Source organism: Natator depressus, chromosome 11 (assembly GCF_965152275.1).
Source record: "Natator depressus isolate rNatDep1 chromosome 11, rNatDep2.hap1, whole genome shotgun sequence".
Lineage (NCBI taxonomy): Eukaryota > Metazoa > Chordata > Testudines > Cheloniidae > Natator > Natator depressus.
In genome coordinates this window covers 68,298,642-68,325,517 of record NC_134244.1, presented here as the reverse complement: position 1 = coordinate 68,325,517, position 26,876 = coordinate 68,298,642, and the positions used below count along the sequence as shown (strand labels likewise).

Here is a 26,876-nt window from a genome sequence, read left to right as displayed (position 1 = left end):
ATCCTTGGAGTCCGACTGAAGTCAGTAGGGCCCTGTATAACTTTCAGGGTCCAGCCACAAGAAGCAGATGGCAGCAGCAGGCTTTAAGAATGCGTAACCTAAGTTTGGAATGTGCCAGTGATCTAGTAACTTTTGTTTTGGATAGACAATAGGTAATTTCACTGGCGAATGAAAGCCCCAGCATTTAACAAAGAGCAATGATGAGAAATTAAGATGACAAGCAGAATCAAGTAGCCTTCCAGGCAGTGCAAAATGTAAAAGCGTTACACACACACACTCCGTATGTATGAAACCACAAACATTTATTTTGCTGCTTCATCTATTTATAAAAACTTGAATCAAATCCATTTCCACTCTCTGATCCCACCATGCAATGCATTTAGATGTCTATGGCTATATCCATTCATTTTCACTAGGCCAAACAGGATATTGAGCATTGTTCTGATTAGCATAAGTGAGTAATAGGGAGTGATGGTATACAATACACAATACTCTTCATAGCACTGATTCCAAATGTTTCATGCCTTTAGCTTTGAACGGACTCTCTGCTTTCACACGTCCTTACTCTTCTTTGATATACAGCTCCTTACAAGAAGAGGGATTATAGCATATCACTCCTTCAGCATAACCCCTCCCCCCACCAAATTAAAAATAAATAAAACCTAGGCTCACAGGAATAATATAACAATGGTGCAGTGTGTTACACACGCTATCAGTATGCTGCTCTCAAGGGCACAGGGTTACAGGACACAGCTGGGTCATTCACCAGAAAATTAATCTAAACTCCATTGTCAATTTATGGAACAGTCTCCAAAAATTTCCTCTCCACATCTGGATCTGAAAGGCCTGTTTTGAAAAGTTAGCCTTTTGGTGCATTTGCACAGAATATATAATTTTTTCCCTAAAACTACGAATTTAGACTTGTAGGTTCTGGATTAGCCTATATTTCTCAACTATTTTGCACAAACAATACAAACTAAAAGTACTGTAGCTCAGACTCAAAGCAGCAGTATACAAGTCACAAATTTGTGCCAAAATGTACTTCGATTAAATAGAATCATTAGAGTTCAGTATTAGAGGGAGCTGATTTTATGCGTTCTGACAAGCTCTAGTGACTGCTGGGAAAAGTTGGTATTATTTCTGCTCCATCAAAGGCAAGAGTAGTATAATCTGGTTCAGAGGGAGACCATTTTATTGCCAACTTGAAGTGTTCCAGAAACGCATCACTGTTTTTACTAGGCAAGAAGAAAAGTGTAGTACAACTTCAATAGTGATTTCTTTTAACTCTCAAGCATATTTCATCAACAAGATATACAGTACAGTTTCAGAAGAGCAAACATTTTAAAAGTAAGCAAACAACTTTTTTTAACCAACATACACAATTTCTTGCTGTATTTATGTTGAACTGTCCATTTACCTTGGACAATTACGAAGTTAGGTTTTTTCTTCAGTACAACATGGACACAGGACTAGTACAATCTGGGTTTTTTGTTGTTGTTTGATAAAGACAACTCTATAGTATGAAATCCATGGTCCTGCCATCAGTCTTCCTTCATCATCTCGCATACCGCTTAATGTAATCTTCAACTTTATTCCGAAAGTCCTCCTAGAGAAAAGAAGAATCAGAATTATACCACATACATTTCAGAAAAACTCATTCTGGATGAGTGAAATTTCCATGTTAGGTACTCAAGGAAGTTGGTCTGCAGTTCTCTCTCAGACTAGTATGTCTTGCAAAAATGTCTCTATCGTAGCATCTTTGCATTGCTTTGAAAACTGGCTGACTCACTGCATTTTTCACACTGCAGCAAAAGTTACTGGAAAAAATAGTACATACCACACTTAGAATCCTTGAAGTAACACTTTACTATGGACACCTGTCAAGATCGGTACACTTTGAACAGTTCTGACAGGATTCCCTTACCATCGGATGGGTTCTAACTATGAATGTTTCATCATGTACAATGTAGCCATGGTCATATCATTTTAGAGCAAAAGAGTCCTTAATCAAATGGGGAATGATATGAAATACATTATTAGCAGATGGCATGCCACATTATAACTTTCCCCCTCTTCTATACAGTTGCATAACAGCTTATTTATATGGTAGTTGTGATATCTTTTAACTGTCTAGACTAATTTATTACAACTCTGAACAAGTTATTAGTTTCCTACAGTGATTTTTAATTACAGAAAAATTATTAATATTACCCTTAAGGACAAAAATGGACAATATCTGACAGACCCTAAACACAAGAATGAGAGATGGTGAGAATATACTATGGCCTGAAAAACCTCAACTAGAGAGCAACCTGCCAATAATGGATGAAGACATCATGGTACCAATAAAAAAAATTCTGAACAGAAAAAAAAAGCACTAGCTTATGATGTAATACGAACCGAACTGTTAAAAAGTATAAGGGGATGAAGATCTGAAAGCTCTGTCAGAGGTGATGAAGAATATGTCTGAGACAGGAGAATTACCAGAAGATTTTACAACCTCATGCATATTCAGATCCCCCCCCAAAACAACAGTGCTATGGATTGTAAAAACAACAGAACAATCAGCCTAGTATAGCATGTTCTTGCAAGTTGTTCAAGACTGAATACAAGGAAAGACTGATAAGGAAATAAGTGGACAACAATACAGTTTCAAACATGGAAAGGGCATCGCAATTATGAACCTGAAGCTTATATCAGAAAGATCAACTGAAATGGAGAAAACAGTATACTTGTGTTTCATTGACGTCCAAAAAGCATTTGACAGACTATCACTACAAATTGCTCAATATATTCCGATCTGTAGGGATTGAGGGATATGAACTCAGAGTAATAAAACAATTATACTGGAATCAGACAGTGATTACAGTGGGTGACACAAATAAAATCTAATAGTAATCAAGAGAGAAGTGAGACACGGTTGTAAGCCACGGACTACTCAACATTTACAGCAAGTGATTAAATTAACCAAAGGAAGTATTAAGATGAATGGAAAAATGAATGAATGACATTCACTATGCACAGTACAGTTGGCTGATTCAGAAGGTCTGATGAAGTTAGTGAAGATTACATATGAACGTGGGAAACCATATAGTATAAAGTTGAATGTGGACAAGACAAATAAGGGTGCCCTGTGACTATTTTTGCTATAGTGACAAACAGTCTCAGAGATTTCCTGATTGGTTTTGTTCTTTGTAGGTAAAAAACCAATGTCCACCAAACATTGAGGGAGTGGAGTCTTCATTCCTCTGAAGAAGTGTGCAGTGTTGGGAAGAACACAGGTAAATGAATGAATTGGTTAAAGTGAAATTCTGCAACTACTTTAGGGGGTGAATTTGGGGTGCAGATGTAAAGACACTGTATCCTTATAGAATATAGTGTATGCAGGCTCTGCCATCATTGTTCCAAGATTGCCAGTTCTTCTCGCTGAAGTGATGACTACAAGGAAGGCAACCTTCAAGGAAAGGAGGGACATGGAGCAAGTAGCCAAAGGCTCAAACAGGGACCTTATGAGTACTGAGAAAACAAGGTTCACGTTCCACTGAGGAGTAGACTTTTGAGTAGGTGAGAAGGTTCTTATTAGGCCTTTCCAGAATCTATTGGTCAGCGTATGTGCAAAGACTGAGTAGCCGTGAGAAGGTGGATGTTATGTGCTGACTGACGCCAAGTACACTCACAAGGAGCTGAGGGACAAACCTGGTGTCTTCAAAGATAGGCTATAGTCCAAGAGGAGAGGAATATTTGTAGTCTCTGGGAAAGTGCCTCTTTGTTGTGCCCCAGAAGAGAAGTGCTTCCATTTAGCTAGGTAATATTTTCTAGTACAGTCCTTTCTATGATTACAGAGCAGTGGCACTCAACCTTTCCAGACTACTGTACAACCTTTCAGGAGTCTGATTGGTCTTGAATACCCTCAAGTTTTACTTCACTTTAAAACTACTTGCTTACAAAATCAGACATAAAATTACAAAAATATCACAGCACACTATTACTGAAAAATTGCTTACTTTCTAATTTTCACCATATAATTATAAATCAATTGGACTATAAATACTGTACTTACATTTCAGTGTATAATATATAGAGCAGTATAAACAAGTCATTGTCTGTATGAAATTTTAGTTTGTACTGACTTTGGTAGTGCTTTTTACGTAGCCTGTTCTAAAACTAGGCAAATATCTAGATGAGTTGATGTACCCCCTGGAAGACCCAGGGGCACGTGTACCCCTGCTTGAGAACCACTGTTCTAGAGGATGTGTCATATGGCTGTGGAGCATGAATACCAAGCTATGAGATGGCACAGACAGATTTGGGTGCTTGATCTTGCCATTCCACTGGATCGGGAAGCTTGGGGAATGTTGAGAGGATGATTGGTGGTTGGGATGACATACATCTGGTTGGGAAACTAGAACTGTCTGGATCAGAAGGGGGCAATTAGGATTTTGTGTAGAACTCAGGGCAGGAGAAGGCGGCATAGTTGAACTGGTCTGATGAAGGAAGAAGCAGAGCATCATCCTGGGAGTAATGATGTAGAGCTCCTCTGGAGCAATACGTGGTGCATTTCTTGTTTGCTTGAGAGACTAACAGATCCCTGGTTGGGGTCCCCCATAGAGTGAAAATATTGCTCAGTAACAAATTGTGAAACTCCCACTCGTGGTCGACTGCGAAGTGTCTGCCGAGGGAATCACATTTGGCTTTTCAGGAAGGTAGGCTGCTGAAAGGGTGACTTGATTGGGGATACACTAGTTCTACAGGCTGACTGCTTCTGCACTTCCCTGCTTGTTGATGCAGAAGACAGCCGTAACATTGTCTGACATTATAAGGACATGGTGAGTATGGATGAAAGGAAGAAAGGACTCACATGCTTTCCATACTGCTTGCAACTCCAGAATAATGATGTGCACCCTGGATCCTTGAGATGTTAGGCACCTTATGCTGTGTGACTGTTCATGTTGGATGCATCTGTAATAATGGTCCTGGTCTGGAGATGAAGGGAGAAAGGGGACGCCCACGCATACCGGATCAGGATTTGTCCACCAGAACATGGAAGACAAGACAGTACCTTGGCCTAAACTGTTACCCTGAGGTTCATGGAACAACAGCTTGGGCAGTATACTGACTGCAGCCAAGCCTGAAGGCAATGAAGGTAGAGTCTTGTGAACAGGGTGACATAGGTGCATGGGGCGGGCCATATGACCTATGAGAGAAAGAGATGCTTATCTGGTACTTGAGGGTTGCTTGTAACATGAGCTATGATATTGTTTATGCTCTGGAACTTGTCCTTGGGGAAATACGCTCTTGCAGTGATAGAATTTAAGGTTGCTCCAGTGAAGACCAGAGCTTGTAGGGGGATGAGAACAGATTTTTCAATGTATACTCTGACTCCCAGTGAAGAGAGGTGGTGTAGTAACATCACGGAAGTTGAGACACAGGCTTCCCGGCAAGAAGCAGCCATCCGTCAAGATAGGGGAAGATAATGAGGCCACAAAATCTGATGTTGAGCAATACTACTGAGAGTATCTTGGTAAAGACTCTGGGGAGGTCGCTATTCCAAGGGGGATTACTCTGTACTGAAAATGGTCAGAGACTACTATCAATGTGAGAAAGTGTCTGTGAATGGGATGAATCTCTACGTGAAAGTAGGCATCCTTCATATCAAGAGCTGTGATCCACATCCCTTTTCTAAAAATGGAATTATTGTTGCCAACGTGACCATGCAAAATCTGAGTTTGCGAATGAAGTGGTTGAGATCGATAACTAGTCTCCAACTACCCTTCTTTTTGGTTATCAGGAAGTAAGTCAAATAAAACTCTCCCCCTCGGTATTGAGAAGGGGCATGTTCTATTGCTCCTCACTGCAGTAAGGTATTCATCTCTTGTTTGAGAATACTCTCATGAGAGTGGCCCCTGAAAGGGAGTGGGGAGGGTGTTTTTTTGTTTTTGCGCGAAAGTAGGGATGCAAACTATCATATAGCCAGAGTGGATGATGTTCAGCACCCGGTGTCCGTGTTGAAAAAGAGTGCTAGACGACACCCAAATGGTGTGGGGAGATTGTGAGGGGTTGGGCTTATTGTTTTGAGGTTCTCGAGCTCCCATCAAAAACAACATTGAGCCGGGGGTTGAGATGATGAGTCTGTTGCAGGGGGTGTAGGGAAGTGCGACTTTTGAACCCTCTGTCTCTTACATGGTAGTTCATAGGACCTCTGATAGAAAAACTGCTGAGCCACATGTGTAGATTTGACCGATGGGTGGTGGAGTTCCTCTTAGGGGGAGGTGTGTATATCCCCAGTGAATGGAGCGTAGCCCTGGAATCCTTTAGGGTATGGAGGGACTTGTCCATCTTCTGGTTGAAGAGCTGTTACTCATCAAAGGGCAGGTCCTCAGTGGTATTCTGAACCTCCCTAGGGAACCATGACGCGTGGTGCCATGACTGTGTGCATGACAATGGGAGTAGCCATAGCTGTAGAGGAGGTATCAGCAGCATTTACTGCAAATTGGAGGATGGTCCTAGCTATCACTTTGCTCTGTCCTGTTAAAAACGCTGCAAACTGGGCATAGTTCAGGAAATAGTATTCAGCCAGTAGCACCTGATAATTGACTACCCTGAACTGGAGGCTGGATGATGAGAAGACCTTTCTTCCCAGCAGATCCCGGCTTTTGCCCTCTTTGTCAGCAGGAGTAGATTGGGGATGTTGCTGTCTAGCCCTTTCAGAAGCGGCATGGACCACCAGCGAATTGGGAGTGCGGTGAGATAACAAAAATTCCACACCCTTGGGCAGCACATAATAATGCTTCTCTGCCCCTTTGTGGGTAGGAGCACAGGTGGCGGGGTGTGCCAAACTGTCTGCAGTATGGCTTCATTAACAGGGAGAGCTATTCTGTTGGGTCCAGAAGTATGCAGGATATTTAGGAGTTTGTGCTCAGAGTCTTGCATCTGCTTGAGAGAAATCAGGAGCTCTCCAGCAATTCTGCAGAGAAGTCCCTGGAACTGCCTGAAATCATTGAGGGGGGGAGGGGATTTAGAAGTCACTGCTTTGTCTGGAGATGATCATGATGATGGAAGTGACAGAACTGTAGTGTAGTGTTCCTCCTCCTCCTCTGCCAGATCTGGGGCAGGGAAACAAGGGGTGACTCCTTGGCATGTTGGATTGACTCTGCAGGGGATACTGGTTACTAGTCCCCCAATACGGCTAGTAGAAGGGATTGATAGTTGGTCGTGGGGGACCCCATGGCATGGGGTACCAGTGGCTCCGAGTTAGATGAGGCAGAGGTTGGTCCCAAACCGGCACGGGTCTTTTGGATGGTGGATGTTATGTAGGGTAAGGGAAGAGCGGTTCATCGGCTGGCTCAGAATCTCTTGAGGAGAATGATTCTGGTTCAGGCTGACGTACAGAGGGGGTTTCCCAGCCTGGGTCCAATTGGGGTCTCATGGCCTTCTCCATGAGGTTTTTGTGGAGATGAAGTTCCCGCCCTTGTCGGGTACAGCTGGGAAACAATCGGCAGATACCATGATGTGAGCTTTCCCAAGGCAGTACAGGCAGCACCGGTGGTCGTCACTGACTAAGAAGGATTGCAAGCAGGAAGCACAGAGTGTGAAGCTTGGAGTCCTGGGCATAGTCTGGTACCTGAAAGGCACGCCCTGGGGGTGGGGAGGAGAAGAGGGAGGGAGGAGCCTCCCAAGAGACTGATGTAATGGTAAACCATAAAAACAACTATTTACAAACAAGATGATTCTTATTTTGTAGAATAAAGATGAAGTTGCAAACACTTAAGGGGCTAACCTGGACCATGCAGTGGTCGGAAAGAACTGGAGAGGCAGTAGATTCACCCCGCCCTTTATCCCTTTGGTTGAAGGCACGAGGTGAGTCAAGGCACATGTGCAGACCAATGGACACTGCTTTCAAATTCTCTGGCTCCGGGCACATGCGCACCATCAGTGGAATGAAATAGGGACCCATCACTCAAAGCAGCAGTTAGTTTCCAGAAAGATAACACAGATTACAAGCACCCATCATTAGAAGTCATGTCTGACTAGCATCAGGAGCTGAGAGCCTCACTGCACATAAATGACAGAGGGATGGCATGTCTCTTATTTACAGCTTGACGCTTCAGGACTATGCAGTCCTCTTCTCTCTCATAGGAAAGAACTGATGAATTTAACAGAATACTGCATTCAGCTAACCTATTCCTTCTACAACTCTGATTTTAAGACGTCATCTCCTAACCCTATTAAAATTAGAGCTGGCCGAAACTGGGGATTTCCAGTTCACAAGAAGTTATGGCATTTGAAAATTTGGTTTCATTCCAAATTGGAATGAAACCAAATTTGTCAAAATTTCTTGTGAATCAGAAAGCTTAAAAATCAAAAGGTATTTTAGAAACAGATACAAGGTGTCTCCCCAGAGGGGCAGCTGCGGACTCAAATGGACATTCTTGTCAGTTTCACAGCTGCTAGTGATTCTGTGAAAGTCTGTCAAACCCAACTCTCTTTCATAAAAAAAAAAAAACAAACTGGATTCAATGAACTGGCATTTTCCAACAAAACTGTTTAATTGGAAAATTTCTGGCAAGCTTTAATTAAAATACAGTTTTCCCAGCTCTTCAGTAAGGAATGTTAGACCTCACCTCCCCATTGTTCAAAAACAGATTAATCACTGGATAATTCAAAACTTCTTCACAGCATTGTAGCTGGCCTGCTTAGATGAGTCAAACAAAACTCCCTCCTTATCAGGGCATTTAACTAGAGAATTCACCCACTTCCTTGCTGAATCAGATTAATTCCAGACAGGTTTATTCTCATAAGAAATAAAAAAGTAACGAAAAGAAATCTATTGGAAGAATATGAAGTCACCAAGTTAATGTGTAGTGCTATTGAAAAGAAAAAATTCACATCTCTGGAGATGGAAGACTATTACTCTGAAACCCATCTATTCACAAACCAATTACAGCCCAGATAGCAGCAGTGTCCTGCCAGTCGGCCTCAACTCTGCCAGTCAAATTCTTTGCCATGTGGGCTAAACATGCCAACTAAGTCCCATTAATGCTAACTGGTTTGATTTTTATTTTAAAACATGAAACTTAAGGGTTGGAGTGGCTACCTGACAAACAATGGTGACAAAAACAGTGTTTCCACGTTAAAACTACCTCACAAATACATGAAATATTTTGTGACAATGCAAATCTAATTGTCAGAACGGTTCCCAGACTGGAAATTGTTTGGGACTAGGATAGCATCTTTCCCGATGTAGCTTGATGCTTTCTGAATATTGAATAAAAAATTAAAATAACCTTTTGCATTTGTACACAGTATCAAGGATGCTATGAGCTATTTGTAGTACAAATAAATATAACTAATCGTAAAGCACCTCTCTTCAGCGGTCACTATGAACGCTCAGTTTCATAGACTCAAGCCTCTCAGCACTGCAACTCATCTTCTCATCAGGCTGTTGTGTAATAATGAAATTACATCAGTCCACTCACTCAGAACATTGAATCAGATACTTGATGTATTACAGGACTCCTGGGCTCATTGCCCTGTTTACTGAACAGTACTGAGCTAACCCAGGGGTAATAATCATGAAGAAATGAAAGGTCAATCTCCAAGGAAGTGAAAGGTCATTTTAATTTTTTGGGGTCAATCAAGAATCAAGCTACTTTTTTGTCTGCACCTACCTAGAGTTAAAACACTATCCGCTTCAAGCCCTAAGTCAATGGAAACTGCTCATAATACAAATGGCTGTATGGTCCATACGTAAATAAAGTAAGCACGGGGTTATTACATCTCACCTCGTCAGCCTGAGAAGTCACTTTAACAAACAGCGAGAGGCAAATGAAGTTAAGAGGTAGGATTAAGGAAGATGCATATAAACTAAAATATAAACCATTACAAATGACTGCATATTCATTACTGAACAGAATTTGAGAAGTGGCAACAACGAAGTACAGGAAGTTGAAAAGCACTTTTTCACCACAGAACACAGGCTCTCTGCATTAATCGAAGGCAGAGACAGCGTCTAAAGAGCAAAGATGCTCTATAAAGGCTGTCTGTCACTTCTGCTTACCTTCCTGATCAAGAAAATGACAGCGTTGGCCAGATTACATTAAGCAGATTATGTTTCATGTGAATCTGGTTACTGAACAGAAGGTTCTCATTACACAACTGCAGTACTCTAATTTTAGGCACACCATATGGTTTAAAAGTTTCTTATTAACACTGTATATTTGTTTATGTTCACATCTGTTTATAAGCAGTACTGAACAATCAGAAGCAGAAATAATAATCAGAGGAGTACATGTTTTGCATTATAAACTGGTTAATATGAAACCTCAATACGAACACTGCAAAAACTTGAAAATTCATTGAAAAGAGTGAAAACTGTGGAACATGTTCAGTATATCTGATATGGAATAATATTCCACAATATTATCTATTTAAAATTGTGTAACTGCATGGGCAACTTAAGTTAAATATACATTGAATATACCAAATGAAAGTTTTTTCCATATTTATTGGTAGTTTTACTTCCTTTAAATTTAGTTTGCCTTGTTTAATTTTTAGCATGCAGTACTCTTGCAAGTGAAAATTTATCTGAAAGACAAGGTGGGTGAGGTAATATCTTTTATTGGACCAACTTCTGTTGATGAGAGAGACAAGCTTTTGAGCAAAACAGAGCTCTTCTTCAGGTCTGGGAAAGGTACTCGGAGCATCACAGATGAACGCAAGATGGAACACTTTTAAAAGGTGAGCCTGGGAGCTTAAAATCATAACTCTCCTCGACAGTAAAAATCACGGGCTGCACAGACACACGGGATTTATGGCTTATTACAACAATCTGTAACCCACTAACCCCCCTTTTTGTCCTAGGACTGCAGAGGCGTTAACGGGCTATCCTACCTTGAATGGTTCCCTAGAATGTGTTAACTACTTATGCTAAACAGTCTGTTCCATCTTGCATTTAGCTGTGACCGGCAAGCACCCCCCCTCCCAGCCCTGGAAGGGTGGGCAGGCGGCAATGGCCCTCCCACCCCCAGCCCCAGGTGTCGTGACCCCATCCCTAGGCCTGGAGCACTGGGCAGAGTCCCTGGCTGCAGGTCGGCCCCCATGAACCCCAGCCTGGGGCCCCAGCCACAGGGGAAGAGTGCCTGCAGCGCAGCTCCTGGGGGCTGGTGCGGCCATGCAAGGCAGCCTTTAATACCCGCTGCCCATAGTTATATGTAATGAGTCAACCATACTAACAGAAAATTGAACAAACTGAACTCAATGCTTCCAGATAAATGATTGCATAGGTAATAGCAAAAAAAAAAATAAATAAATAAAAAAAAAAATCCAATGTTAAACCAATATACTTGCATCTCAGCTGATGCACATATGTCAAAAGCAAGATATGCTGAAACTGAACTGAGCTTAAAAAAATACGGCCTAAGATATACAGCTACTGACTGTACATATTTGTGGCTACTGTATACATTTTCCATGGAGCATATCAATAAAATGAGAATTTAACAGAATGGAAGACAATTACCTACAGATTATAAATAAGGCTACGGTTTTGTCATGGATTCCATGACTTCCACAATCTCCGTGACATACTCGTAGCCTTAATTATAAATCCTTGAGGAATGAGATGGAAGGAATATATTGAAAAATACAGAAATGATGTGAGAGTACCTACTCAAAATTTCCTGATATGGTGAAATTCCAATACACTTCTATAAATGCTGGAATACTAGGAAATGCTACTCTGATCAAGGTCTCTGCATGAGTGCAAACAGAAGGTACTCTGGATCAGTGGCTAAAAAATGATTAGAAATTAGCTCTTTTTTTGAGTATTTTACAATGGCAAGGAGTTCATTATTGACAAGCACTTAATTAAAAATAAAAACACCAACCAAACCACAAAATAACAACCACCAACATAGCACCCCAGGCAGAAACAGCAAGCATGACAATCAACCAGAGACTACCTAATTGTTTGGCAATACCTCCTCACTTACAACCATTAACCATGCGCCCCTTCTTGCAGTCTACATTCAATTTTTACATTTGTACAAACTTTTATGCTAAAGGATTTGGTATTGGAACAATCTATTGTGCACAGTTGCTGTTTTGGATCTGTCACTATTTAGATTGAGGGAAAAAACACGTTTTCCAGTTTGTAAATGTGAAGAATTAAAACAGCAGTGGACCTTTCATTAAATGCACAATATATCACAAAGTAGCAGAACAGGCATCATCTCTTGCCACAACCATCCTCATACCCCTCTACGTACTCATCTAAACATCGTTAAATCTTCCAACATTACATTTCAGTAAAATCCACAATTACAATTAAATAGCTATATCAGGCAAAGTATTTGTTAAAGCTCATAGACTATAGAAATGGCCAAAACCATTTTTGGGGGAAAACATGTTAAAAAGAGAAAAATGCAACAAATTCAACAACAAGATTTTAATAATATAATAAAGATCTATGGTCAAGTTGCAGTTTCCTCTGTTGTTCTTCATATAAAAAAAAGATATATACATCTACACATACACACAAAGATCTGAATGAATACTTTGAAATAACACAAAAATATCTGAAGTGTAAGGTATTTTTCCAATTCAGATTTCTTCCTGGTCATTGTCTCTCTCACCCTATTTAACTGTTTTAGTATGACACTTCATTTAAGAATCTCAAAGCATTGACATTAAATTTTAATTGTATGAAGAGCGGTGTTTTGTGGTAGCCATGAAGGAATGATTTATAGATTTCCTCTAGAAACTTTTAGTACATTTGCAAGGTGTACAAAATCACAGTGCCAATTTTAATAGCCCATGTACTGGATGTGAAGTGGAGTGGAGGACCTTCTCTGCATTGCCCCCACTATGCCAAGGGCCTCAGCGTGAAGTTCCTTGATTCTCCACAAGCCATGGCTCTACAGCAATTGTGCTGCACTAGGGCCTTCCATTCCTGCACAAAGCTAATGGATGGTGTCAACTACTGAACACTGGTTCTGAGCCAATGGTTCATTTGATCTATCTGCAGACTCGGGCTAGGAGCGCTGTGGTGGTATAGCTATGCCAGTAAAGCACTCCCTAGTGTGCAAACAGTTATAATGAAAGTCGTGCTTTGGTTGGTATAGCTCACTGCAGCCCCTTCCCCCGCAAGGGAAATTAGTTATACTGGCAAAACTGCACGTTTGCCACTATAACTGACCTACCCCAGTAGCTTTTGCTGACAGAGCTCTGACGGGTCAGGGATCACATCTCTTCACATCCCTGACTGATCCAGCTTTGCTGGCATAAGTCTACTGCAGCACTGCACTGTGTCACTTTCAGTGACATCTCTGCAACTGTAAGGGCTGCAAACTGAGGCCAAAATTTTCAATGTGGATGCCTAAATTATTATCTTAAATCCCTATTTAAGCACCTAGATTAGAAGTGGTTGGATTTTGAGAACATCTGAGCATATGCAGCTACTACTGGCTTCAATGGACCAATAACTGTACATCTGAATCAAGCCACTTTTACATTTTGTGGAAGTCGTAGTACTTTATATCGTCATGAACCGATTCAGTCTGGCCTGACAGCATTACCGATACTCAAGACTGGATAACCAGAATTGGCTGCAGTTACGTTATCATAAAATTGAAAATTATGCTGGGTTGTTCAAGTCAGCGCATCTGGGGAGAATGCCATTTCCCTCATGATGTGTGATGTTTTGTTGTTTTTCTCCCTCTGATATGGAAACTATAATACATTCCTTTGTGAAACTGAGATTGAACTGCTGCAAAGCTCTTTAGAAAAACTATCCATAGCTGGTAGCCTAAAGTTTTAAAGAAATTTGAAGAATGTATTGATGTATATATATAGAGAGAACTGGTTTGCATGAGGCATGTAGGATATTTTGCAGATCAGACACTATTTAAATAAGTTACATTTTAAAGATTTGTCAGTCATTTCAGTAGTTACATGTTTTATTTATAAAATTTTTTGATTCATCCTTGTGATCCTAAAATTCATATTCATGTGCCAAAGATTGAAGATTTGTTAGCTTAGAAATTCCTCCACAGAAGAGAAACATTTATCATTTGCATCAACATTACAAATAATTTTGCATTCCAATAATTGTGTCCAATGGTCATGAAAACAACACGAGTGTCTGATATTCAGATGAACTAGAAGATTCTACAACGAACCTAACTTGGCATCAGTTACTGGACAATCATTTTAGGCTCTCTTCTGACCAAATGATTTCTGTATGTTTGAGTAGAAAAGCCTTAAACAAAAATTAAAAAAAAACACAACCAGCCTGATGAAGGACTCAGATCTGATTGAAGTAGCAATGGTGCTCTGTCAGTATTTAGAACAGATGCTTTGGCAACCCACATCTTGACCTAGATAGTGTGATTGTGCCCCAGTCTATTCAGTGACTATAGAACACAATTAGGGTCTAACTGAACTGAAAATTGAGAGAACACTGATCTTTGACACAGAGAAGATCTCTATTGGGGAAGCTAACAACCCCATAATGTCTCATCTATACAGAAACAATTCCGTATTTGTTGTCTGGTGATGCTTTCATAACAACCATTTACAAATTAGAGAACAACAGTCAGACATATAATCTGCCACATGTGTCAACCTACTCCGACCCACACAATGAGCGTAGTAGGAAACCAACTACCTTTCTTGCCTGCCACTGTCTATTAGGGTGGCATTTTAAGCTGTTTGAACAGCATCCTGTTCAAAGATAGGAGAGACAAAGTTCTTATTGAAGTTATCTTCAAATTTCTCTTATACAATCAAAGGGGTTACCTATGCCAAATGTACACGAGCAAAGTGTGTAGAGCCCATTCTTCACTACTCAAGTTCATACACCTTTGACTTGCAGCCCCCTTCTCAGGGAAGAAGCACAACTTGTGCTCAACTTTTTTTTGGAATCCCTTTTGTGAATTACTTTCTCTCTCACTGTTTGCTCTGGGTGCCTCATAAAAGTGTGCTCAAATATTTTTCTGAGATCTGTTTGATACACTGAATGGTTGAGTTCTTAGCATACATTGTAATCTGTTTTACTGACAGACAACTCTTCCACATCTTTCTTTTAATCCAATACTCAGATTTTTTTTTTTTTGGCACAAAAGCATCAACACACGTAATTGAGTTCAAAGCAGCAAGTGGTGCCAATCTGCCCAGTGCACACCCAGAGGAGAGCGTACCTGAAGAGATGTCACTTGGACTTCTATGCAGAGCTGTCTAGCTAAACCCTACTGTGTGTAAACCAGGCCTTAGAGTCAAGACAACCATGAACCAGTATGTACGCAACAAGTATGACATCCACTAATGCATAGAAATTACTTAGTTTCCCAAGCTAAATGTATTTATCTAAACTACAGTTTTCTAATGCAAAACAAGAGCTTCAATTGATACAAAGATCTGTTTCTTTTGGATTTTCAGTTATTATCTGGACAAAGCTCACATCTGCTAAACTTTAAACCAACTTTACTGAACTAGAAAAGTAAAGTTCCATCCATAGTTACAATGTTTATGAAAGATGGGTTATAGTTTGTATAAATAATTATAAAAATAATTATGTATATTCATTAGCACAGTTAGCAGATATGCTGCTATTTTCATTCAGATTTTTTTTACTGCACTTTAAGCTTATTAGGAGAGGGCTTCAAAGTGCGCAGTATACATTTACAGCACAAAAAGGGAAGAGTTAGAAAAAACCATAAGGATGTACGAAAATAACCAGTTCATTAACCTGAGAGGTTTATCAGTCAGAACCCAAATACTTATTTTCATTTGCAGTTGCTAAAATTCCTATGGAAAAACACCATGCATAGTAGGTAATTCTACAGAGGAAGAAAAGGGCCTATTGTAATAAATATTATTGGGATAAACTAATGCAATATGACTGTCAGGGTGAACGTTTACTGAAAGAAGTCTTTGAACTGAAATAATGCCTTTGCCCTCAATATGACAGTTTAAACTGGAATCAAAGAATGATACGAAACACTGCAATTGAACATACATAATTTCAACAAGGAAACAAATGTCTGAAAACCTTTAAAATCAAGTTCACTTCTAGCATGTGAAGGTTTGAAACATTAAAGCAAGCCTTTAAACTAATAGACCAAACTCTTCTGTTGTAAAGTTGATGATCAAAAAACCGGAGTTTTAAAAACTGATACCATCATTTTATAGTGTATAGGTAATTCCAGTGCCAAAAGAACAATGATCAGAAACAAAGGCTCTGAATATGAAATCAAATCTTGGACATATGAAAATATCTGTAGACTCTACTTCCATATCCTCAGCTATTTACAATATAAGGCCTCTCATAGTTTGGCATTTCCTCCCTAGCCCTTCTAGTCTCCTCCAGAAATTTCTCATCGGACAATAAGACTGACAGGGTAACATATAGTAAAAATAAAAGTAAAGACAACTGTGGTTATCTGGCCTTTGTACTCGGGAAATATATTAAAAACACAAAACCCTTTTGGAGGTTCACAGAAAACCAGCCAGACAGAAGTGGTTACCATTTGCCTGTGGATTCTTTCAGGTGGTGCTGTGACTCTGCATGCTACCACCGTAGCATGAAGCCCATACTTTAAGACACTGGTATAGTGCCAAACTGCACCTTTCCTGTGGTGGTTGCATATGAGAAGAGGGAAAGTCTACAAGGTCCAAAACTGTCACTAGTATTCGTGGACTCACTGAAAAATTCAAAAAATCTAGGTTGGTTGTATACAGGCTGTGGGTTCATATGAACACAATAAAATGCAGGTTTCAATTCCACAGATACCATCGCTGGTTGATTTTAATTACAATAGTTCCTCATCCTCACAAAATCTTATAAAGTCACTTTTAAAAGAAAAAGGGAAATAACTCCATTCAGTTTTCCAGAGTATATGCATGTTTCAGGGCAGCTTGATAAAGAGGGTAAAAAATCCAAGGGCCTGCTGAAATACAAATCTTTAAAGAGGAATTTTCACATTCATGGACATTTTTTCAAATAATATGCTTCAGCAGCTATTTTCTTTTGCTATTATTGCAGGTACTATAAAGGCCACCACCTTTCCCCAAACTCTTGTCTCCTTTTTCCTGGATCCTCTAGTAAAGTCATAACCTTGTGTTTGTGACATTAATTTTTTCCCATGGAATCACTGTGATGTCAGAAATTCAGCATTATAATTGCAAGATCATGTCGAAGTGTAAAATGGACAGGGGGGAGAAAATCCTGTTTAATATCTTCAAAAACTAGCATACGTAGCAGAAAATAATTTTTTAAAAGTGAAACCCTAAAGAGGGAGCAAAGGCTATCATTTAAGACAACATTTTCAGGAAAGCAGTGAATAGGATACGTGTAATTGGAGCAGCAAGTATAAGAAATATATGCCTTTTCGGTTCATTACATAACCCTGCTTTTGTAAATCTGGAGAATTAATCATTAATCATTTAAGAGGCACTTACATGTTAAAAGGGCTAGCTTCAAAACCTAGACCTCAATCATCATTAAAGAAATCTTAGTGGAACACATCTTTCTATTGGTGCTGTAACAGCAATTAGTATACAATACTGAGAATTAACCATTAGAGAAAACATGGGTTCTGAAAAAAAGTCAGAAAAATTAGTGCCTACAAGAGCCTGATCAGTAAAATCATGTTAACATCTTTCTTTGTAACTACACCATGACAAGAAAGCACAACCATTGATATGAAAAACCGAAACACCAACACCCTGATCAGTGTGGAAGCAGGATGTTGGTTGCAAGCAAGATGCTTATTCAGCAGTGGTTCTCAAACTTATTTGATTAGGCCTCCCTTCTTTGTGTCTATAGTCGTTTATCCCCCTAAGTACATACATCACCACCCAGCTCTGATGGCAGAATGGAGAGCAGCAGCGGCGGCCGGCTGGGCACCCAGCTCTGACGGCAGAATGGAGAGCAGCAGCGGCGGCCGGCTGGGCACCCAGCTCTGACGGCAGAATGGAGAGCAGCAGCGGCGGCTGGCCAGGCACCCAGCTCTGAAGGCAGCCCCATGCCAGCAGCAGCACAGAAGTAAGGGTGGCAATGTGAAAACTGATATTCGCCAATATCACTGTTCACAACACACTTAATGCTCCATTGCCACCCTTACCTCTGCACTGCTGCTGCCAACCCGGAGCTGATAGCTGGAGCCCTGCTGCCTCCAGGTGAGGGACTGGGGGCAGGGCAGGGCAGGAGAGCCTAAGGTTGGGCTACCTCCTGGTGAGGAATTGAGGGGAGGGCAGAAGGAGAGCCTGAGCCCTGGGGCTCTGGCTGTCCCCTGTATCCCTGCCTCCTGGGTGTGCACGGCCCTCATACATGAACCCCAGCCACCCAGAGCTGACAGCCAGAGCTCTTAAAAAAATCCACTAAAACACACAACTCTCCCCTTCCTTGACACATTCCCACACCTCCCTTGGGAGGCCTGCCCCACAGTTTGAGAACCGCTGCTTTACAGGATCGAAACCCAGTTTGTTAAAGGGTGAGTGCTTTTATTTGTAACTCCCCCCACCTCCATTTTTATAAAGATAGTTAAAGATTATCTAACAAATCCTCCAAGAGTTTTAACAAAATTACTTAACCTGGGATTACATATTTTTGTTTTTACCCATCCCTGACCTCCATTTCCTGTTTGAAAACAGGAGCTGGTGGGGGAAATATCAGAGCAATGGCAACGAACAGACAGGTAAATGACCCAGATACTAGCCGTGTAGAATCAAATTTTCAAAAGCTCTCAGCACTCAATAGCTCTCCTTTGGATGCCTTAATAAGTGATTGAATTTTTTTCAAAGTGCTAGAACCCAGCAACTAACACGGAGAATAGGAGTTGCTGGCTGCTGAAACAGTATTTGAAAATCTGGCCAATTTATTTAGGTGCTTAAATTGGAGCTGGGCTCTTCTGAAAATCCAGGCCGAAACGTGAACACTGAGCACTTCTGACATCTGACCCAAATGTAATAAGGTAATTTGACAAAATTTCCCCTAACAACAAAACGCTATTTCAGATTAAAAAGTGAAACTGAACCAAGCTCTTACTTCTCTCCCCTCACCTGACAAAAGAAACAATGTTTGCTAATGGTTCCCCAGGGCATATTTTGAAAGTGTCTAGGGAGTGGGGCATTAAATAAACTACCTTTAAAGACAGCCGCACGCTTAAGGAGCTCAGAGTTTCTGCTTACTGGGATATACAAGGGGTGAGAGGGAAAGAACAAGACAGGCAGTCTTTCTTTTACAGCTATATTAAAAAAAATAATCTAGGACCAAGTTACTTATCTTCTTGTATCATGCAAATTGCCTAGAAAAAGCTTGCTAGGTGAGTATTTAGTCATTCACTTTACATTTCTTCACATTTTTTGTTGTCGGTGTTGCTCCAGAGGTCCAGGACTGAGTGTCTCCAAAATCATATCCAACTTCTATTATAAAAGTTAAGGATAGAAAAACCAAACAATAGCTTTCTAAAGGAACAGCAACACCAGTGCTGACATTTCAGCTACATAACTGAGACACACACCAAACATGAGAACATTTCTTCTTAAAACTGAAATGTTTAGTTTTGGATAAATGGAAGAGTAAAATTTTGGGTTTGTCAATGTTGATAATTCCTTTACTCTCAGCTATATACAAAGACTGCAGTTCTACAACAGGAATTGTATTTTATAATCACAGCATCATTTAAAATCCTCAGGACCAAATTATAACCTATCTGTGGATTTTCTTTTTTCCATAGTCAATTGCATTTTTGCATCCTAGGAATTTTTAATCAATCTAAAAATACTACTTTGAATTTGAAGTGCCCTGCAATTCTGTATCTGTCTCCACTTATAATAATTTGCATTAATTAACCATGCTAAACTGATTACCTCTAATGATGTAGGAAAGGAAGATTTTTTTTTCAGTAGTTAAATGACAAAAATAATACCTGTAGAACATCTGATAGGACACAGATTAAAGTCCTGAGGATATTCTCTATTTTTTTTAGTTATATATAGGATGCCCCCAACTTCAATAGTGTGCATCAGACAAACGTTCCTTTCAGCTAAGAAACTAAGTCTAAGGCTCCTGTTAGAGCTCATCATTACTTCAGCTGAGGGGTTGGGGCAGAGGTCACTGTAGAGCAATACAAGGCAATCCTACTCTATGGTAGCCCAAGGAGAACAGAGTCAAAAATCTAAACCTTCTGCATGGCAGCATGAAGCACTACAAGACTATTTGAATCGTTTCCAGAAATGTGTTTTTTATTTTCTTTTAACCCCACAATGTTAACACTCATGTTTATTGCCTTGCCAGACATTGCTGGAGATTTTCAGAAGTGGGTAAAGGGGAGTGGGGCAGGGGAAGTGTTGCTATAGCCACATCTGCAGTAAGAGGTTTATCTGAAAATGTAAAAGGAGGAAGATTTTTGTAAACTTGCTGTATCTGAACCAAAAACCTTTAACTGCAATAGATATTTTGAACAAGGTGAGCTTTAATGTCAACTTTAATGTTAATGTTTTTGAGGCTTTCATTGCAGACATTTATTTTTCTGTATTGTGCATGCCGTATTTGAAGGTTACATATTCTCTGACAGGTGTATCCTCATCTATTGCCTAGCCACATTAGAAGAGAAAGCTAGTATGTCTCAGTAAATTAGAAAATAAATTAGACAAAGGCAGCAATCCAAGCAAGCAGCACAGAGCTGTAAGTCATGAATTCAAGGCTACTGACAAGCACTCAGCAGGAAACAGGTTAATAACATGAAATATCAGGTCCCATAACTTATCTATACAATTAACAAATACCAAGCTATTTCCATTGTCTTAGAGCTAGATATCACACAACATCCCTTCAGTAAAAGTCAAGTTATATTTTGTTTTATCTCCATTCTTTTATGCAAGATTATGTTGGACAATTTTAAGAATGTCATTAACAGCTTGCTTCTCTCTCCATATTGTAATTAGCCCTTTCTTCCTTACATAGTGTAGCAAGATATGAATGACAGGTAATCGGCATTCTCACTTGAAGATATTCTTTAGTCTTGCAGGGATATCGTAATACATGTAGATGTGTCAGGTTGAATTAGAGCAGGGTGGGCAAACTACGGCCCACAGAACCACATCCGGCCCCTCAGGGCTCTGGATCCGGCCAGCAGGATTGCCTCCCATGGTGCTGCAGGCCCCGCGCCGCTGTCAGAAGCGGCCAGCACCATGTCCCTGCGGCCCCTGGGGGAGAGAGCGCGCAGAGGGCTCGGTGCATTGCCCTTGCCTCCAGGCACCGCCCCACGCAGCTCACATTGGCCGGAAATGGGGAACCGCGTACAATGGGAGCTTTGGGGGAGGTACTTGGAGGCATGGCAAGGGCAGTGCGTGGGGCCCTGTGCCTCCTTCTCCCCCAGGGGCCGCGCAGGGACGTGGTGCCAGCCGCTTCCCCGAGTGGCGCAGCGTGGGGCCAGGGCAGGCACCCAAACATACTACTCCACAGCACACCTGTGCCACAACAACTTTTTCAGCCCCGCTCTGGCAGGGCTCTGGTTTCAGTCCCACTCTGGCTTCAGCCCCACTGCAGCGGGTCTTCGGCTTTCTGCCCTGGGCTCCAGCCAGTCTAACACCGGCCCTGCTTGGCAGATCCCTGAAACCTGCTTACGAATCCCCAGGAGGCTGCGGACCCTTGGTTGAGAATTGCTCTTTTATTTCAAATGGGAATTGAAGGTGCGTAGGACCTTGCAGAATCAGACTCTCAATGAGGTCTATGACTAAATTTCCAACATGCAAGTAGTACAGCCCTCGTAGTTCGATTCTTTCCATTATTTGATAAAGGTGTTTGCCACCTCCTCAGAACATTGAGAAGAAGTCGTGTTTATGATTATCTAAATACTGTGCGTTATGTCATGAAATCAGACACAGTGGAGGTTTTATTACTTGTTTTCCTCCCCCCAGGATCTGGCTTGTTACATTATTATGATGCCATTCATCCAGCATTTAAAGAACCAACCATAAAAGCAGACAAATATTTTTGTTGCTTCTCTGCTTTTGTAAAACTTCAGAACACCTAACAGGTGTTTTCATGCTGGGAAGTTCATAGATATTAAGGTCAGAAGGGACCATTATGATCTAGTCTGACCTCCTGCACAATGCAGGACACAGAATCTCACCCATCCACTCCTGCAATAAACCTCTCACCTATGTCTGAGCTATTGAAGTCCTCAAATCATTACTGAATTAGGACATACGTTAAGGATGACAATGGGCTTTTTGAGATGGAATTTGGTATTCACCTTGGGAAAACATATGGTAGAAGATGGAAAGGGGAAAAAACTGCAGATGGTGGCAGAGGTAACAAGGAAGCTCAGTTCCCCAGTCCATCTAGCAGAGATGGTGGCAACCTGGAAGTCAGTTTTAAAATGACAGTAACTATAACAAAGTCTCCCCTTGGAGCTCAACAGGAGGCCCCATTAAAGCCTGAAGAACCAAAGAAATCACCCTGTGGGACTGCTGGAACAGATCAATAACAAAACAGAGAAAAAGTCTCGACATAGGGATGAATACCGTGTCCTGATCCATGGTGAATCAATAGTTTGCAAAGACAGCTGAGGAATGGACAAAGAGTGCACTGACCTTTTAAGAACTTTTGTTAATCCTGCTAGTAGAGAGAATATATTCATATTCTAGACAGTGCAAAAATTCAGTAAAGACAACTACAAACGACTACACTTAAGAGGGAAAAAAAATCAAATGCACACCTATAAAACAGGGAACAACTGGCGAGGCAGTAGCAATGCTGAAAATGACCTGGAGGTTATAAATTGCATGCGAGTCACAAACTGAACATGATCACAAACTGCACGAGTCAAAAATGGGCTGCAGGTGCAAAAAAGACAAATATTTGGGGGTGTACTAACAGGACTGTCATATGTAAGACACAGGAGGGAATTGTCCTGCTGTACTCGGCGCTGCTGAGGCCTCCGCTAGAGTACTGTGTCGCATTCGAGGAACCACCCTTTAAGAAAGATGTAGATAAACTGGAGAGAGTCCAAAGGAGAGTATCAAAAATAATAAAAGGTTTAGAAAACCTGATCCCGAGGAAAGCTTTTATAAAAAGTGGACATGTTTAATGTTGAGAAAAGAAAACTGAGGGGGAACAATCTTCAAATATGTTAAGGGTCGTTACAAAGAAGACTATGATCAATTGTTCTCCCTATCTACTGAAGATAAGACAAGCAGTAATTGGCTTAATCTGCAGAAAATGAGATTTATGTAAGATATTAGGAAAAGCTTTCTACCTATAAGGATAATTAAGCACTGGAATAGGCTTCTAAGGGAGATTGTGGAATCCCCGTCATCTGAAAACAGGTTAGAGGAACACCAGTCAGGGATGGTCCTGCCACAGCACAGGGGGCTAGACTAGACGACTTCTTGAAATCTCTTCCAGCCCTAGGATTCATTTATTTCCAACGTAACTGACAACCTTATTTGAAAGAATTATAGAAGGGAGTTCAGTAGGAAGGGGATTTTAAGTAAAAGACATTTTAAAGGCATGCTGTGTTGAAATGATGAGTTAAAATGTTTATTTTCAAAACTGTTTATATTCTGAGACTGGCTTTCCAGCTGTCTTGAGCCATCACTAACTTTTAAATAACTGAACTTGAAAAATAAAATAGTTGACTGATATTCACTTTTAAATGAAGTTTCAGTTTCAAAATTATTCATATACAGTTAGGCGCCTCTCTATAAGTTTCAGAATCATACACTCAGAAAAATGGAGAAAAGCTTTCTTATGGTGAATTTTATTTATTGCTCTTACAGTTTTACCTTCACGATGATTTATGGAATAACAGTGGGTCAAAATTAATATAATCTACGATGAAGGAACATACTATTATTAGCATTACAAATATGTTACATATTAGGAAAACATTGCTGGTGATTAGATTACTGCATACTCATATGGTTGTTTACTTTAGAAAACTACAACCCCATTTCACCTGTAATCATTTCCTCAAAGAACATTATGTCAGAGGAACATGCAGCTAATTAAGATATCTTGCTTATCTAACTTAAAGTAAATTGAATTATCCAGAAAAATTAAGCGCTTGTTTAGAATTATTTTTGGTGCATATGTTTGCCATGTGTTTATCATCTGTCCTTTCATGACGAAAAGGTCTGCTAAAAGATGTTGCATCTGTGGTCCAGAAATCACTTTATAATACTCAAATGATAAAATACATGTTTTACTGTGAAGTATTTTTTACTGAATTTCAACCAATGTTAGCCACCTATATCCAAGCAAAATATTAATTTTCTGTGAAGCTATTAATAATCACTACAATTTAGTGTTTAATATTCCAAATTTTGTACATGGGAATAGCTACAAAAATATGATTGACTACTGAGCATCAGTAAACACAAAATACAATGAATTAGGGTCAGCCAACCTTGTAGATCTTTGTCTCCAACCACACAAACCTACTTATATTATCGCTGTGACTGAAGAGGTTTATTCACAGGGGACTCAGTCTCATAATTCCCAGAAAAGACAAACCTAAACAAAAGAAGTGAATGCACACCGAAGGAATGAAAAACATTATCTTGATATCCCATACACCACTTTGCCTTTTATGATGGTCACGATATATTGACTTCCATGTTTGAATAGGATCACCATACGCTTCTGACATGAATAAAAGACAGAAAGCATTACAGACTTTCCAATAAGACATCTAAAATACTATACAACACAGATATTTTCAAGCTTCAATTCCTCCTTTGTCACTTAATATGCAAGTCCTAAATGAAGACTGTAAATGCAGTCAGACATCCAACAACGTGTCTGAAGTTTTTTTTTAAAAAACTGCTGCTATGAAATTCCTTATAATTTGACATTTAGGTCTGTGTTCTTCATTTTTTAAATGCTCTCCACATATTTAATAGGGAAAACCAACTATGAAAAAATTAGGTAGTGAGCATCCATTCAATAGCTCAGATTAAAATGAAGCCAAGAACAAATGAGACACTGTCAGGCTACAAACTTCCCCTTCCTACCTCTTAATAAAAAGGATACCTACCCTCCTACCTCTAAAGGCTTCCTAAACACTAAGGCTCTGGTCCTGTACCTAGAACTCTGTGAGCAGAGCCTGTACCTGCATGGTTTTCAGTGCAAGATTGGTTCGTACGGCATAGTATCATATTCAGATTGAATAATGAAAATAAGGAATAGAACATTACAAATTAATAATTATTTTATTCAGACTTTACATAAGCCCAAAATTAATGGCAGAATTCCAATCTAAATAGTTCAGAAGAGAAACAAATTAGAGGGGTTAATTTAATAAAAAACTAATGGATATGCTCCGTTCATCTGACTCCAATAGCATACATTACAGTGTATCTTCTGAACAGCAACAGTTGATCTTTCTAATTGTTTAAACTGATCAGCACATCCAATATTTAACTGAAAAATTAGATTATTAATAAACAAACACACTGCAGTTCCAAGGCATTTCTAAATGTCCCTTTTTCATTAATTTAAAGTGGTGTTGTTTGGAGGGTGGAGAAGAAGGAAGCTGATGTCTTGTCTGATTATAGGAAAGATGCACTGTAGACAGCTAACAAACAAGTTAATGACTATTTCCCATTAATTATCGCATCCTAACAGGTGGTTGCTGACTGTAGGAGTAAGCACCAGTCAGTTTCCATGTTAGTTTCACTTTATACATCTCTTAAGAAAATATCAATCTGCACTCTAGATCATCTTCAAATTGAGGGATTTCATTACAGGATCGGCCACAAATCCACAGAAGTCAATGGGTCTTTCCAGTGACTTCAATGCGTTTTGGACCAGGCCCACAGGGATTTGGTATGCATATTTCTCCGCTAAAGGCAAAGCTCAATATCAACCTCATCACATTAAAGATTTATATTTTACTGTTCCAAAGCTCAGGGAGGAAAAAAGCTGTATTATTAACATGCAGACTCCCTACCCAAAAGAGTACTTTAATGATTTAAGCTATTAGTATTTTTAGCACATGGAGATATGGCTGGCAGCGTCATAGTATCAAGACAAGATATGGATCGTGCTCTAACGGGCTTCTAATTTTTAAAGTTATGCTGTGACAAGAAGTGACAGTAACAAACAACATAGGGTAAGGGGAGTGGTAGGAAAAAGAGTTACAGTAAGATCATGTGCTTACTGTGAATAGATTTGTTTTTGTTTATACCAAAAGATCCAACAGAAAAATTGATCATCAGAGACATTTCTCTCATATTCAGAATTTAAATACAGTTTATATAATTTATTATTCTTTTGTCTAGGAAAGGCTTCAGTCACTGACTCGATGCATTAGTCACACATGCATTTACATCCATATTGCGCTTTTCATACAGATGCATCAAAGAAGGTTTCATGTTAAAACAGATGAAGTTTAATGCAAAATAATCTACTGCTTTGGCTAAATTATATCTAATGGCGAAAACTAATCTCAAAAGGTAGTCAGTGAAAAAAGATCAAGAAAGATCTATGTTTGAACACACTTATCTGTGTTTCAAACGCTTTTCTTCTTCAATTAGAACCAACAAATGGATTTTCAAGGGAAACTTTAAAACCCTAAGCCTGTTCAAGCTATAACAAAGCGGTTTTCAACCTTTACATACCAAGATTTCCATCCCATTTAGAAATATGGGAAGGGGAGTGTAGCTGAAATCACAATACCTGTTCTTGACCCTTAGGTTAAGAAACCATGTTATATCATCTCTATGAGGTATTATTGTTCATTATATAAACCTATACTACAATTCAGCTAAACTTATTTCTGGTTAGTAATTGGGTAATTATTAGTTGAAAATATTCATTACCGTTAATCTATTCCATTCATTATCTAGGTAACTGAATCAGATTT

At 39.9% G+C, this 26,876-nt stretch overlaps 1 protein-coding gene across 2 annotated transcripts in view; it reads right to left on the bottom strand.

Annotated features, from left to right (window-relative positions):
- Positions 1-311: 311 nt before the first annotated feature.
- UBE2F (ubiquitin conjugating enzyme E2 F (putative)) overlaps positions 312-26,876 on the bottom strand; it is a 123,772-nt gene continuing 97,207 nt past the window's right edge. For both annotated transcript variants that reach the window (XM_074968116.1, XM_074968117.1), the window contains one exon: positions 312-1,606. In XM_074968116.1, coding sequence (XP_074824217.1) covers positions 1,556-1,606 — 51 coding nt within the window. In that variant the 3' untranslated portion in view covers positions 312-1,555. The remainder of the gene's footprint in view (positions 1,607-26,876) is intronic.